Source organism: Magnolia sinica, chromosome 4 (genome assembly GCF_029962835.1).
Source record: "Magnolia sinica isolate HGM2019 chromosome 4, MsV1, whole genome shotgun sequence".
Classification (NCBI taxonomy): Eukaryota; Viridiplantae; Streptophyta; class Magnoliopsida; order Magnoliales; family Magnoliaceae; genus Magnolia; species Magnolia sinica.
Genome location: NC_080576.1, coordinates 113,707,551 through 113,723,240, shown reverse-complemented (window position 1 = coordinate 113,723,240; position 15,690 = coordinate 113,707,551). Strand labels below are relative to the sequence as shown.

At 44.1% G+C, this 15,690-nt stretch overlaps 2 protein-coding genes across 3 annotated transcripts; one reads left to right on the top strand and one right to left on the bottom strand.

Annotated features, from left to right (window-relative positions):
* The first annotated feature begins 1,468 nt into the window (after positions 1-1,468).
* Positions 1,469-2,444, top strand: LOC131243934 (steroid 5-alpha-reductase DET2). The gene has a single exon (XM_058243567.1). The coding sequence runs from the start codon at positions 1,578-1,580 to the stop codon at positions 2,379-2,381; it is 804 nt and encodes a 267-aa protein (XP_058099550.1). The 5' UTR covers positions 1,469-1,577; the 3' UTR covers positions 2,382-2,444.
* A 2,096-nt stretch (positions 2,445-4,540) lies between these two features.
* Positions 4,541-12,390, bottom strand: LOC131243933 (methylenetetrahydrofolate reductase (NADH) 2-like). Of its 2 annotated transcripts, none has more exons than XM_058243565.1 (4): positions 12,234-12,390; positions 7,704-8,111; positions 6,768-6,828; positions 4,541-5,073 (listed from the first exon to the last, which is right to left on the bottom strand). In XM_058243565.1, exons 2-4 carry the CDS (start codon positions 8,094-8,096, stop codon positions 4,586-4,588), a joined length of 942 nt encoding a protein of 313 aa, XP_058099548.1. In that variant the 5' UTR covers positions 8,097-8,111; positions 12,234-12,390; the 3' UTR covers positions 4,541-4,585. The 2 variants fall into 2 exon arrangements, with proteins under 2 accessions (XP_058099548.1, XP_058099549.1); XM_058243566.1 differs by lacking the exon at positions 12,234-12,390 and adding an exon at positions 10,804-10,887.
* Positions 12,391-15,690: the final 3,300 nt, after the last annotated feature.

The following is a 15,690-nucleotide window of genomic DNA, read 5'->3' as shown; positions in this document are numbered from 1 at the left end:
CCCAACCCAACCCAACCTCGGGTTTGGAATTCTCAACCCAAGCCCAACCCAACTAGGCTTGGTTGAGATGGTTGGGTGGATACATGCATGTTAATATTTTCGTTATTATAACATTAGTCTGTCATATTTCAATACATATCTTAATTTTTTATATCTATGATTTTATTAATTATATATGTAGTTACTTATCATAAAGAACTTCATTTTTTTTTTTCTAAACAAACAAGTTATAATATAAGACAACTACTCCATTAAAAGTCATGTTGTGCAGCACGCAATCTATTTGGAAGAGGGAAATCGGAATTTCTTGTTAGCTTGAGTCATTGAAAATGATGTGGACCAATGAGACCGGATGGTATTAGAAATTCCTGTATTAAACCTTCAACACAGGCGATCCACACTCAATTCTAATTTATAAGTAACTTATATTGATCAGGTTCGGGTTGGGCCGAGCAACGGTTCAAGTTGGGCCGGGCAACCCGAGACCTCAATCTGAGCCTGACCCAAGTTTTATCGGATTAGTGTTTGTATAGCCCAAGCCTTACACCGACCCGATACATCTTGCCCGAGCCCAACCCAATGTCAGTTCCGTCACGGGTCGTTAGCTGCGAGCCAAGTCCTCGGGCCTGTACTCCGGTGCGAGCCAAGTCCTTGGGCCTGTGCCGGTCCAAGTCTGACTAGAGGTAGCCAGGACGAGAAGCCCAATGGGCCAGTCCAATCCATTGACAGCCCTAAATTCGGACCATCGTCTTAAAGACAGTCCCATGTGTGGACAGTGGGCCAATGATCTCTTCCAGTACTCAATCTTTAACAGAGATGGCCCACTATCAACTGAAAAGGGTCCAATATTCAATGGGCCTGGAGTACTTTGATCCATTCACTATCAGGTCCATCAAACCAACGGTCTAAGTTCACTAGGCCATGGCTCCACCAGTACAAATTACAAGGTGAAAACGCTAGTCTAGTCCATAATCATATCTTCGGTCCTGGACCCGAGGACATGAACGTTACAAGGGTTCTCAATTTGTACATGTACGACACATGGCTCCGTTATCCAGACAGTTGATCTATCATGCCCCACCGTGTTGGACTATGCCTCCTTCATCTCCTCCATAAGATGGCCATGACCTCTCAATTTCAAGCTTGAAAATTGACGGTCAATATAAGAAATACAACCACCACTCAATATTAGCAGTTAGTATCTTCCTCTTGGGTAATTTTTGAAGCATACCCGCTCACAACGGGGCCCAATAGACCAACGGTCGGGATCCCTTCTCCCTAATCCCCTTCCAGCTTTCCGAAAATCGCTGTGCTCTAATCTCAGCCGTCAATTTTCCAAGACACCAACAGAATACTTATCATTGTTCAATCACGGTATATTCGAGTGGTTCCCCTATCAACAATGGTCTCATTCAGACCAATGATCCGGATCACTGATTTTTGAGCCCCAAATATCTAAACCCAAAGCTCGAGGATACTGTTCATATCCTCGTCTCGAGTTTCACGGAGTAAATACCTCGTCGCTCACCTCCCTTTCTCCCTTCTCGCAACCAAAACCCTAAAAGCAGTCCATCACCATGGCCTCATCATCACCGTCCAACTCATCATCAGACCACTCATTGTTCTCCATCTCGCTCCTTTCCCTCTACCTGATCACTCCAATGACGTTTCTCTCCCTCCAATTCTTCCAAGCCCCGTACGGCAAGCACTTCCGGCCCGGGTGGGGCCCATCTTTGCCACCCTCCATTGCATGGCCCACCATGGAATCACCCACCCTCTTCATCCCCCTCTCTCTCTTCCCCTTCGGCCAAAACCGCTCCAACCCCATCGCCGTTGCCCTCATCTCCTTCTACCTTCTCCACTATTTCCACCGCACGTGCCTCTACCCCCTCTACCTCAGGCCCGCACGTGCCTCCGCACGTGCAACCTTCCCCCTCATCATCGCCTTCTTGGCCTTTGTCTTCAACCTCCTCAACGCCTACCTCCAGACCCGATGGATCTCCCACTACGCGGATCTCGAGAATCCCGGATGGTGGTTTTGGGGGCGGTTTCTGGTGGGATTGGCAGTTTTCGTTAGCGGTTTTGTCTTGAACGTACGGTCGGATTTGGCTCTGGTGAGGCTGAAGAGGGAGGCAGGCGGAGGGTACAAGGTGCCACGTGGCGGGATGTTTGAGTTGGTGAGCTGTCCGAACTATCTGGGCGAGGCGATAGAATGGTTGGGCTGGGCGCTGATGACGTGGAGCTGGGCCGGCCTCGCGTTCTTCCTGTATACGTGTGCGAATCTGGTGCCGAGGGCGAGGGGTCATCGACGGTGGTATTTGGAGAAGTTCCCGGAAGAGTATCCCAAGTCGAGGAAGGCGATCATACCGTTTGTTTACTGACAGGTTTGAATCAACGGCTGTGGTGATGTTTGCAGGTTTTATTAAAAATCCTTTGGGATCCTATTCTTTGGGTTTCGTGAGAAAAAATTAAGGATGGACACAGACGAATATAACCGTCCAATTCGTTACCATCTGACGGAAGGTTGAAGAATAAGATTCTCAGCCGTCCAAATTCCGTGGTCGAGTTCGGATGGCTAAGATTGTGCAATCGGTGTGATTTTTTTGGAAAACCCCGTGTGATGTTTCAGAGCCGCAGATTGGCCATTGCCTGCGACATGGAAGCTAGGTGGGGCTATCGTTATGTTTTGTAAGAAATCTACCCCGTCCATCCGTTTTGTTAACTTATGCTCGGACATGAATGCAGACTCAAAATTCAAGTGGGCCACAAGACAGGAACAAGTGTGGATTGAACGCCCACCGTTGAAACATTTGAGGGGCTCTCATCCCGGAGGGAATGACCTGGTTAACGTTTTGGATGGCATATAAACATTTCAACGGCAGGCATTTCTCTTCCCACTTTTTCCTTTCGCGTGGCCCATTCGAGTGATATCAGCTGGAAAAAACCGGATGGACAAGGTGGATTTCCAACGAACATCAAGTGGGCCCCGCCTACCGGTGGCCTACCTTCCGACCGTAGGAAGGGTTGAAGGCAATCCGCGTCCGTACAGTGTACGCTTTTCACACGTGTGCTCGAAGGGAATCATCTGGAACTTCTGTTGTTGGAAGCGCGTGCAACACCCAACTTCTTCGTGTCCCACCGTTTTGCTTATGTGACATCGACCCCGTCCATCAGTTGAGCCACCTCATGTAATCAGCGCCATCTCACGACTGCACGCGAGGACAATGTAAAATCAAACTGTGGTGAGGCCCACCTCAACCTTTGATTTGCCTGATTGGTGGACACTGATGGACGGCTGAAATGAAAAGTCAGATATCCAAATTACAAAACAAATATCATTTTCATGATCTAATTTTGGGGTTTAGTTATGATATCGGCCGCACAGTTTATTAACACTCTTGCGTGCGTAACTAGGACAAGTCATTAGGCGGCCTGATTATTTACTGACGTGAATGGACAACTTCCTGTGGATGAGATCCAACCCGTCCATCAGGTTTGCCAGCCCATGTTAGATCTTGATTACGAACATCACACTGATCCAAAACTCAGATGGGCCTCACCATAGGAAAGTGTAAAAGTCGCCTAAAACCTCTAAAACTCACTTTGTGTGGTCCATTCGAGTTTCAGAATTGCGTGATTTTTGGCGAGTACCCTCGTTGCGATGATAAGGGTCATATAAACGGTCTGGATGGCACATATAAACCACAAGTAATATCTTGAATTCATAAGAAATTAAGATAAAAAATTCAAATAACCTTATTCAATAATATCTAATGTATATGATTTCTCAATTATATTACTAATAAATAAAAATATAAAATTATAGTTCTAAATTATCTAAAATAGAATACTTTTAACTATAATATAATTAAAAATAGTAAAACTCATCCAAAGCCTAATTTGTAGAAAATGAAAATCTAAAATTATAAAAAGAAAAAAATATGGCAAAATTTAAAATTACTAAAATAGTAAAGTTTTTCTAAAATTTCAATTTTGAATTGAAATGTGCATTTTCTCACTGACCCCTCATTATATCGCTAATTTACTGTTCACACTTCAAACACCTATATAGATATTGAACACTAAGCCTGAATTAGACGAACTACTGCTTTTATATAGGAATGTATCTGTGCCACGTACGTGGCTTATCAGATTTTTGACAAGATTCCCCCTAATTCACTTCCTATTGCAGCGGCTCAAATGAGTCCTACATCATGTAGCCTACCTACCTCATCTTTTGATCAGATTATCCTAATTCACATCGTATTGCAGTGGCTCCAAAACAAGTACCAAGAAATTTGAATCTTTACTCACCTTGCAGATTAGTGGTCATATATTATTTACGCCACTTTAAGAAGCAGGATGTATAATATCAAAACCACAATTTGACCACCGGGAATCACCGGTTCCTGGCATTAAAATAAATAAATATACATAACCTTTTGCAATTACCTGGGCCACGACTCAGCTACAACATCAACCATTCATTGGTTTTCCAAAACAATGATATGCTTATTTTTCAAAATCCCCCCCCCCCAAAAAAAAAAACCCATTGGTTCTTGTAATGCTTATTTCCTTCAATCTTTTAGGCAACGCCATTTCGATCTCCGCCTTCTAATTCGCTCACTAACCCAAGATTTTTCAAGATGGCCAATGCCGCTTTCTCTCTATTTATGGTGTAAAAGTGCAATGTCTTGATCCCATGGGCCATGATCTTCTTACACATTTCAGTCCCTATCTTTATCCCATATTCCATCAAAGCCTCCTCATTGTCTTTGACAAGCTCAAAACCATCTTTCATCTCTTTTGGGATCTTGGGCTTGCACATCCTAGTCATGTAGCTAAAGTTCCTGTAGGTGGAGACTGCGAGGAGGCCAGGTATGATCGGGCAGGTTATTCCGATCTTACGGCAGTCGTCGACGAACTTGAGGAATGAATCAACATCGAAAAACAGCTGTGTGATGATCACATCGGCTCCAGCATCAACCTTCTCTTTCAAATAGACTAGATCATTTTGGTAGGCTTCTTCCGTGGGGGCGTCGCTGCCTTCAGCAAAGATTGACGGATGTCCATCTGCCAACAAGGAGAAGATTATAGAGCCAATTTTTGAAAAGTGGAGTCAATAATACTCTGGCTGTACGCTTAATCCGCAGGCTTTCAGAAATTATACACGTGGCATACAGCTTAACTGAAATTAAAGCTGATTAAATTGTGGAACGTACTGTCGCTGAGTCACTTCCTGCAATCTAAACCTCTGAATTGCTCACACTTGCTTGTTGAAACAGGACCATTGAATATTTTTCAGTTTTAACCGTCCAATAAATGTCCAGCAATCCATCAATCAGCTAATCAGATTCATAAATTTTGGTTTCATGATGCATACAAATTGGGACCCGCAATTTGGACAGTTTAATTTGAATCATTGGTATGCCACGCATGCAATTTCTAGGTAATTTCCAAGTTTCTGAGTATCAACTGTCACATTCTGACAGAGGATCTGAGGTTTTCTCTTTTGAAAATTAAGACCCGAAATTGACCATTTCTTGATGGGTGGTTAAGACCCAAACCCATTCCGACCTTTCGTTTCTGAAAGGGGAATTTATTTGATACTCTGGTCCTGTATGATGCTTGATACGGAGTGAAACTCACCGTCGATGAGTCAAAATTACAAAGTTTCTTTTAACAATGGACACTTGTTTGTTGAAATAGTATTATTGGAGACTTTTCATTTTTAAAAGTGTTATTTTTTGGGTTAGGGCAAACTTATAACTTGGACAGTAAAGGCAATTTCGAAGTACTTCTTAAGTGCCTGCGAATCATCCATCACACCCTGCCAGAGTAACGAAGCTTTTCTCTCCCGTGTAGTAGTGGAATGGCAACATGATGATCAAGGGCCCACATCATGTCGTGCACCTGCAGTATCCATTTGGGGCTGTCAGTGGTGGGGTCCATCCGATCCATTTCCACACGGAATAGTGCTTTTCCATAGTGGGACAGCCCCTCACACTTTTTTTTTTTTTTTTTTTTTTAAGGGTTAGCTTGTTGGTACACACCCATGTCAGTACACACACTTTCGTGAGGCCCACTGTACGAAAAATAAAAAGCTTTGATACTGTGTCAAAATGGGATGAACCATATGCATGCACTTGGCTACTGTACGCTTGGCATATGTGCATCTCAATCTAAACTGTCCAAGACGTGTGGTCCACCGTAGATCGGTCATAAAACAAAGACCGCATCAATGATCGTAACTCGCCAATTGGTAGACTTCTAATGGAGGGTCAAGATGAAAATTAGTCAACAGTCGGAGTTCAACAAACAGACTGCCATTTACTAGAGATACTCTGATCTGGGGTTACACACCATCTACAGTGGACCCCACTGTGAAAATTCGCGCAAATAACAAGTATCCAGCAATGCAGGTGGAGGGGAGATGATCAATCAGGACAATCCATTTACTGGGACCTGACCTAACATGGATGAACCATGTAAAAATACACCTATCAGCCAATCGTGGCCTTCCGATCACTGCAATTAAAGATGGAAGGTAGTGATCGAAAATAGTGAGTGGTAAAAACAGTCGGCATATGAAAAATATGTTGGGTCAATATGGTTTCCAAACTGTAGACCATCCACATCAGGGACCACTAGATGGACAGTCCCCATCCACCTCCAACTATGCCAGATGTACAATGGGAAGATAGTTGTATGGGATTGCCCCGTACAACCCATTGCATTGTATGCATGATGAAGAATTTAAAGACTACCTGGATAACCAGCAACGACGATTCCGAAATAATCGCCATGCCTAGCTCTAATATGCTTCACCTGTACCAATACAACATTCCCATTATTAGATTTAAACCATCAGCGGACTTAAATGAAAATGCCTACACATGGATCGATAACTAGTCCGAGTCAGACGCCCACAAACCGTCCATCTGGTAGGCCCCACAACAGAAACTCATTTGATGCTGACCGTTTGATAGTGAACTTTGAAGTGGGTAAACATTGGTTGGATGGTCAAAATTGGCTGATCGATGATATCTAGACCATGGCCCATCTAGGATGGGGACAGGTAGTCCAGATTGGCAGACGTATGGACGGTCAAGCGGATTGCGTAGTGAGTAACTCACTACGCTTAGTGTAATGAGTAAACTCTACGAGGTCCAGCACGATTTATGTATTTTATCCGCTCCGTCCATCCATTTTCCCAGATAATTTTAGGGCCTTAGCCCAAAAATGAAGCATATACAATGTTCAAATGCACCACACCACAGGAAACAGTTAAATTGAACTTCTACCATTGAAAATTTCTTGGGGCCACAGAAGTTTTGGATCAAGCTTATATTTGTGTTTTTAGTTCATCCATGCCTGTATGATATTATGAACAGGTTGGATGACAAATAAACATCACTGGGGGGCCTAACACGGTTTCAACGGTGGAAATCATTATCCCCATTGTTTCCTGTGGTATGATCCACTTGATCTTTGGGCTAGACGCTTTAAATTAGATGGAAAAGCGGATGGATGGTGTGGATAGACCACATACATTCAAGGTGGGCCCAACTGAGTTTACTGAGTAACTCAGTACGATAAGAGCGTACTGAGTTCAGAATCCGATTTCCATGAAATGTGCCAGAACAAGATGGATTTATAACCATGGCCCACCAACTAATTAAGGAGGATTAGAGTATATTTACCAGTTCAAGAGCAGACGTGAATTCTCCTTCCACTGGTGCGAGCCCCTTGACAGGATCACCCTTGAGGGCCAGGATGTTGTGGATGCCGTTGGCTCGGGCGGTGTCGAGGGCGTGATCAATCATCTCCACCGTCATGCCGGTGCAAGCCAGATGCAGGAGCGTCTCTATCCCGACCTCATTCTGCATCCTGTTGGCGACTTCAAGGGTGAGGTCGGCCTCACGCCCGCCGGCCCGCCACGTGAGATCGCAGAATAACGGACCGTGGTTCACCATCCGTCCCATCATCGAGAAGAGCTTATCGAGGTCTTCCTTGGGCCTCGGTGTCAGGAACTCGAAGGAGAAGATGGCTTTCCCTTCATCTGATGCAGCTTTGATCTTCTCTATCACCTTCATTTTCCTTCAGAGAGGCTGCATTGAAAGGTTCATGTGGCATGTGTTACAAAACTAGATGGCGTGCACGTGCGAGAACTGGCCCGTTCATCAGGTGGGTCCGCCGTTAGCATGTCCTACACTTGATTGGTGTGGGCCAGTGCATATTTGCATAGGACGGGAGTTTCCTGTAACCCAAAGAGCTATCGGGTCCCCAGTAATGTCTGTGTGACATCCACTCCGTCCATCAGTCTCGCTGGATTATGTTAGATGGTAAGTCCAAAAACGACGCAGATGCAAAACTCGAGTGGACCACACCACATAAAGCAGTAGGGATGGAAAGGTCCTCCAGTAAAACTTTCACGGGCGATCGTGATTTTTATATGCCATGATTGCCATCCAATCCGTTCATGAGGTGATTTCCATTTTTTCTTATGGTATGGCCCACTTGAGTTTTGGATATGCCATATTTTTGGGCTTGCATCCTAATTTGAGCCGGCAAAACTGATGGACGGAGTGAGTGGCAAAACTGATGGACGGAGTGAATGTCACACGGAGATTGTGGTGGGCCCCACAGCTTTAAGTCATAGGAACACTTCCGTTTATAGAGAAACCCAACCTATTGAAAGTCCGTGATTCGCACACATTCGACGTGGGCACGGGTGTCATGAATCGCCTCTTCAAACTATCATTTCTTAGCGCTTTAGATGGATAGGTGTAACTTGGATCACTACGTTTAAAGTAAAATTGGACCTTCAACCCGGTGGGCCTCCTGTTGGTTGCCCATGGGCCAAAAAGGCTAGAAATTTATTGCTCCAACGGTTAGGATCACCTGTTTCACACAAAGAGGTTGGTGGTCCACATTGGAAGGAAAGTACTCCAATGTTCAAACCGTTACAGTCATCCAATTAGTTGGGCTTTGAACAGTGGACGGCCCGCATTAAAAGTAACTCATCAGAGGCTCCAAATGAAATCACAGACTTGAGCCCAAAACTCAAGTGATCCATACACAACTGTGAACAATGAGGATGGGGACGCCCACCGCTGAAAACTTCCCAGGTCCTACCGTCATGTTTATATACCATCTAATCCGTTCATCCTGCGAGTCCTACTAGGATGAAGAGAAAAACCAGATTTCCTTTGGTGGGTGGGTCTCAAGAAATGGTGATCTCCACCAAGATGTTGGAAACCACAAATATCATACTGATCCAAAACTTCTGTGGGTCCTGACAAAGTTTCAATGGTGGGAATTCAATCCCCACTGTTGCTTATGGTGTGGCCCAGGCTTATATTCCAAAATGGTCTGGCCAAACTGATGGACGGACTGGATGTCACACGGCCATCGGTGGAACCCAAAAAGCATCGGTTACAGAACCTAACTGTAACACGGTTTACGGTAAAGTCGCGTCCTTCTCGTTTCATGGGAACCTTGGTGGACCGTCCATGCATGGACGGTGCCCCAATGTCTCCGTTCAAATAATCCTAATCCTTGTTAACACAAAGGCCAGAGATTGAATGTGTAGGGCTTCCAATCTCGGAGATTTTCACGTCATACTTCATCTACGTCGGGACCCATCAGATCAACGGTGTAGATCACCAACCCCCAATCCCAGCTTTACTTGTAGAAACAAAAGGCCCTCAAAAATGCCATACATATCCTTAGGCCGAGGATCAAATTATTCCAGCTTTTCCAAAGCAATGCCTTTATTTGAGAAATACTCTGGTACTCTAATAAGCTATGATGGATGATACACAGGCAGAATGGCATACAAGTTTTACAATTACTTTAGACTAACCGTCCAAATTGTAGAGATCAGTTTAGATGTATCACGGGAAAAATTATAATCTATCATCCGGTTATCTAACTCTTCGATTTCTAAACATTTATTGGATATTGGACGGGTGGGAATGAAAAATATCACATGGACATATTTCAAACAAAGTCTTCAGGAACCGTTAAATCAATCTAATTTCAGTAGGTTCCACGATTACATATGCCAACGTGCCTGCGTATCAAGCGGCATACGCAGCCAGAGTATTAAATAAGTCCCCCCACTTTTTCAAATCCGTACCATGACTTTTATTGAAAGGAGAGTTCTAAATTAATATTTCGGTTGCGTGTAAAGCTGGATACGCAGGCACTCAGAAATGGTACACGTGGCACATATTAATCCAAATTAAACCGATTAAATCGGGAAACGCAATGTTTTGTTAGTTTTCCAAAAACCAGATTATATAATGCCCTTTTGAGTCGTGGATGCTTGTTTTTTGAAATTAAAAAACAATGGACAATTTTCATTTTTAACCGTCCAATAAATGTTTTGTTTCAGCAATTTAATATTTCGACGACGAAATAAGAGTGATCATAATTTGGATGGTTTATTTTGAAGTTTCGGTATGCCACGTAGCAATTTCTGAGTAATTTCCAGCTGTATAGTGTGTACAATGGCCGAGGCCGGGGGTAGCGTCCGACTGCGCAATTGAATCCCACGGGGTATCCAAACAGCCTGTGTCGGATAACCTGTGGGATAGTTGCAATCCCACACGGAACTCAAACAGACTCCGGCTAGGAATGGGATAAGGCAGTACACCTTGGTACCCGACAACTTACTGCCCGTCATAAATGCAATCCTCACACGTAATTCCATCCCATGTAATTCGCCTTATTTCGGGCGTCCAAACAGGCCCTAACGGAGTATCAAAGTATTTCTCCTATTTACAATGCACGCACATGCTTTTCTGCCTTCTGACGAGTGAAATGACTGGAATGCAGCCTGATAGCGGAACCAATTCCACCAACCCCAGACGCGTATTGACCAGGTCACCACAGATGTCTCTTGTTGACCCCACTCTGTGGGGCCCACATTGAGTTTTTGTTTCATCCACGCCGCCCATCAGTTATGCCAGATTATTTCATTAAATGATCCAAAAAATGAGACAGATCCAAAGCTAAAGTGGACCACATAACAGGAAAAAGAGGGAATTGAATGCCTACCGTTGAAACTATGGATCTAGCTGTTATTTATCTTTTCCGTCATTATCCACACTGTTTCTTACGGTGTGTACCACTTGAGATTTAGATCTGCCTTATATTTTGTTTAGAAGACTAAAATCAGCTGATAAAACAAATGGACGGAGTGGATAAATCATATACATCAACGTGGGCCACACAGTCGGGTCACCAGGTATATACCTAATGACCAGGTACAATCCGCGCCCACCACCTGCTAGAAAAATAGCGTGCGAAGGCATTTTAGCCATTCCACTCGCCATTAAAGCAGATGCGGCATCGTTTGTAAAATCAGGATTCCAGAAAACGACTGACTCGCGGGAGATGCGGCATCGTTTGTTAAATCAGGATTCAAGAAAAGGACTGATTCGCGGCGCGCGTATAACGTGACTCCACCTTATAAAAACCAACTACTAAAGGAATCGTCTCCAACACCGTGTAAACACCCAAGCTCTTTGGGGCCAGCATGTCGTAATTTGAAATCCCCTCCGTTCATCACGTGCAATCCCCGTGCTAGGAACCGGTGACAAAAAAGCAGCCAGATCCAAAGTTCAAGTGGGCCACAATACAGAGAACAATGACGATGGACGCCAGCCATAGATTTGCACGTGTGGGAACCATGGTGGCTATCTCCCATCGAACCCGTTCATCCGGTGTGACTCACCAGGATGAACGGAAGATACAGAAACCAGCCAGTTCCAAAACTTATTCGGTCCACAACGCTTGGAGTTAGGGGTTTCGGGACGTTGTTCCCTGCGGTGTGGCACATCTGAGTATTTCATCCAGCTGATATTTCTTATTGATGGTGAAAATTAGGCTTATCACCCGATGGACGGATTGGATTTCACATATACAACAAGGTGGGCCCAAAATAGCTTGGGTGAGATGTTGGAGACTATTCCGGTCAACCCATTAAGTGGAACAGATGACCAACTGTTCATATTCGACACACGTGTGGCCAACCTGATAAGCGGCTCAACTTGGCTTCCGGCCGGGGCATTTTTCAACGGCGGAACAACCCCGATGAATGGCAAAGATCTCGCACGTGTGCCACGAACCGCCTTCGAGTTTGTGTTTCACCTCGAAGACTGCGGTGGCGAATAAAAAATGGGAAGAGAGAGAGAGAGAGAGAGAGAGAGAGAGAGAGAAACCTGTTTAGGGGACGATCGTAATAGCTCTTCGATAGAGAGATTGCAGAGAAACCCAACGGGTTGAGATTTCGTCCGATCGGAGAGAGAATGATGTGAGAACGGGAGAAAGGAATCCCTACTAAATAGGGAGCGGAATAGCTATGCGAGGGAATAATGTGGGAGGGCTCGCTTTAAAAGAAAAGTTCATCTTGCATCAGTCGCGACTAAGATCTCTCAACATGTATCCCCCATCTGGGCCCACACAATAAGCTTTTCTGATAAGTTGAACTGTCCATCTTCTAAGTATATTAATAATGATACATGAAAGGACAATCATACTTCATTGGTGATCTTGGGATTCTGTTTCCATAGTTTAATAGAGGCCGTTAAAAATCTTCATTTTAATGTTGTAAATTCATCTAGCGTAGTGATGGCTAGAACCATTCATTCAGCCTAACTTTCTCTAGGAAGACTTTAACGCAGATAAACCAGAATTTAACGGTTCTGATCGTCGGATCATCTCAGCGTGTGAGCCTAGTATGGCGACACATTCTGTGGATCCTGAGTCGCGACAGACGCTTATAAAAGCATTAACCATGTGAGAAGATGCTACATCGGTGGGGAGCCTTGTTTGTTTGGTGATGTAGTTATAAATAGGATTTTTTTTTTTTTTTTTGCTTAACCAAATTCACCGTATGCATCATCTGGACGGTTATCACGATGTAGATTTGGTGGGCCATATAGAAAGAAATCAATGACAGAGGGTAATAATTTCCATTGGATCGATGGACTGAGATGGACCGCTAATACAAAGCTAACCCAAAAAACGAAAAGCAATAATCTCCATTCAATGAGAAGATCTCATAATAATCAGAGAGTTAGGGTCATTCAATCTATGCTGTGTCTACTTAATGGCCAATCCACAGCTCCTCCTATCAGATCAACGGTCTTGATCTCTTGCATTGCATGCCACGTGTACGTTAGTAACCGTAACGCTACCGCATCATCACCGCATTTTATTTATTTTTTTCCTGGCTTTTGCGTCGTATAGCCCAAGCTACCACCTACCTTTTTTCAAGGACCGTGAATTTCTGGCAGGTGGCCTATGCAGCAGAAAGTTCTCTGAGGCCCACTGTCATGTATTTCTTGCATCCAATACGTCTAATATTTGAGCCAGACCGTGTTAGATCGTGAACTCGAACATCATATCCAAAAAACAAGTGGGCCATACCTCAGGGAACCGTGGGGATGGGAATGATGTCCATTGAAACATCCTTCGGTCCCACTGAAGTTTTGGATCGGGCTGATATTTGTGCTTCCCCTTCATCCTTTTGCGACTCAACATATGAACGGATTGGATGGAATATAGAGATCACGTTTGGGCCAGAAAGATTTCAACAGTAGGCGTTCCATCCACGTGGTTTCCTTTGGTGTGGCCCACTTCAGTTTTGAATCTGCATGATTCTTGGGCCAACCATTAACATGAGCCGGCGCTAAGTGATGAACGGAGTAGATTTGACGTGCACATCGTGGTGGCCTCACAGAGCCTTTCCTTTAAGGGGCTCCCTGTTAATCAACTGCTTCCGGTGGAAAGGCATTTTCGTGCCTTCAGATCATCTACCGTACACGTGGCATGTACATGTGATAATCAGAGCCAGGCACCCTACAAACAAAAATTCCTCCGAATGAAATATCCTGGTCATCTAATAAGTTACCTTTTCTCGCCAGACGTAAGCCATTCCTAATATCCTCATCCTACCGTCTATTTTATATTCCATCAATCAAACGGTTAGAATTCTCCAAACAACGTAAATATTTTAATATGGCCCACTCAGTACCTGACCTATTGAATGAGCGGTTTCGATCTAATCCATATAATCCACGTGTGCAGAATTGTTATGGAGACCAATATATAAACCTTTGCCAAGTTTTGTACTATTTTATCACCAAAATTAGAAAAGATGGGTGTATTTAGCAACGAGTGGGTGTGCATCTAAAAGTTGAAGTATAAGATACGAGATCGGTCCGGAAGTAAAAAATATGTACACGTAAGATTCCTTGATTGTTAACCACCATTTTTTAAAGCTGGTGGTGTCTTCTACGGGAATCCAGACCGTCCAAATCTATGACCAAACTATGGATTGATCATCATCTAAAATAAAACTTAGAATAGCAATTAGATTTTTTCCCTTGGAATTGGTCCAACCCATATTTTTATGTTGTATAAAGGTCTATTTTATTCTCATCAATTGGAAGGGTGGGATTGCTTGAAGAGTGTGATTTTAGAGATTTGCTCCACTCACGATGTGCCCCACAATTTGAATGAGCTGGATGTCCATGCATAAGTGCAATAGGAGGAGATGAGTCACCACCATTTTAAAATGTCGGTAAACTATCACAAAGTCTACGGCAAAATATAATACGGGACCGTGGGAGTGGGTAGGTGCGGCTCCGCCGTCACCCAATACAGTGCGTCCCTTACCGTGAGGCCCATCTTAATTTATTTTATCTATATCCACGCCGTCCATCCGTTTTTTCAGATCATTTTAGGGCATCTTCCCAAAAATAAATGACATCAAAATCTCAGGTGGACCATACAATGGAAGATAGCAGTTTCTGAACATTAAAAACTTACTGTGGACCACATAAGTTTTGGATCAAGCTGAAATTTATTTTTCCCCTGTATCCAGGATTTTTTACCTTATCAACATGGTTAGTTGGATGAAAAATATAATTACGGAAACATTATGGTGGGCCTATGAAGATTTTGATGGTGGATCGTCCAATCAACACTGTTTCCTCACTATAGTCCACCTGAAATTTTGATCTGCTTCATTTTTGGGCTCGTTCTCTAAAATGATCCGTAAAAACAGATGAACGGCATGGGTATAGAATACACATCAATGCGGGCCCCACGGGAACGGCCGTACCGTCTTGGGTGACGCCGGGGCCGCACCTAATATCCTCCACGTCACGGTGCCGTCGTACAAAACACTAATGAATAGTTAAAACGTGAAAGCTTTAAAAAGTAACCGGATTTGGTGAGGCCGGTAGAACACCGAGTCCGGCGATACTCTGACGTGGCGAGATGTGATTTGTCGAGCCCACGTGAGACGTCAGTCGAGTACGTACCCGACGGAAGGAAAGAAGGAAATAGTGCCTTCGGGCCAACAACCGCGCACGTTTTGCACGTTGGATTAGTGGCGGCCGGTGACTGATCATAAGAGGCAATGCACGTTAATCCAGACCATACAAATCGTGGCTCTTTTGGGGATGGATGAAGGATATTCAACGGGATGGTCTTACCAATCTGATTTTGCCACCAATGACCGTTTTCTGAGGAAACGGATTGGCTACTCCCCCGGCCAGCAGCCAATGGCTGATGGTCGGTGCTCTGTGGGACCCACCATGATGTATGTGTTTCATCCATGCCGTCCATCTATTTTTCTAGATCCTTGTATGGTATGACCTAAGAAAC

What these genes read in the sequence shown, in the direction of transcription:
- LOC131243934 (XM_058243567.1), top strand. Translation starts at nt 1,578, where the DNA reads ATGGCCTCATCATCACCGTCCAACTCATCATCAGACCACTCATTGTTC.
- LOC131243933 (XM_058243565.1), bottom strand. Translation starts at nt 8,096, where the DNA reads ATGAAGGTGATAGAGAAGATCAAAGCTGCATCAGATGAAGGGAAAGCC. An exon ending in TCACGTCTGCTCTTGAACTG is followed by an intron (nt 6,829 to 7,703) that starts GTAAATATACTC and finishes GTATTGGTACAG; the next exon opens with GTGAAGCATATTAGAGCTAG. An exon ending in CGTCGTTGCTGGTTATCCAG is followed by an intron (nt 5,074 to 6,767) that starts GTAGTCTTTAAA and finishes CCTTGTTGGCAG; the next exon opens with ATGGACATCCGTCAATCTTT.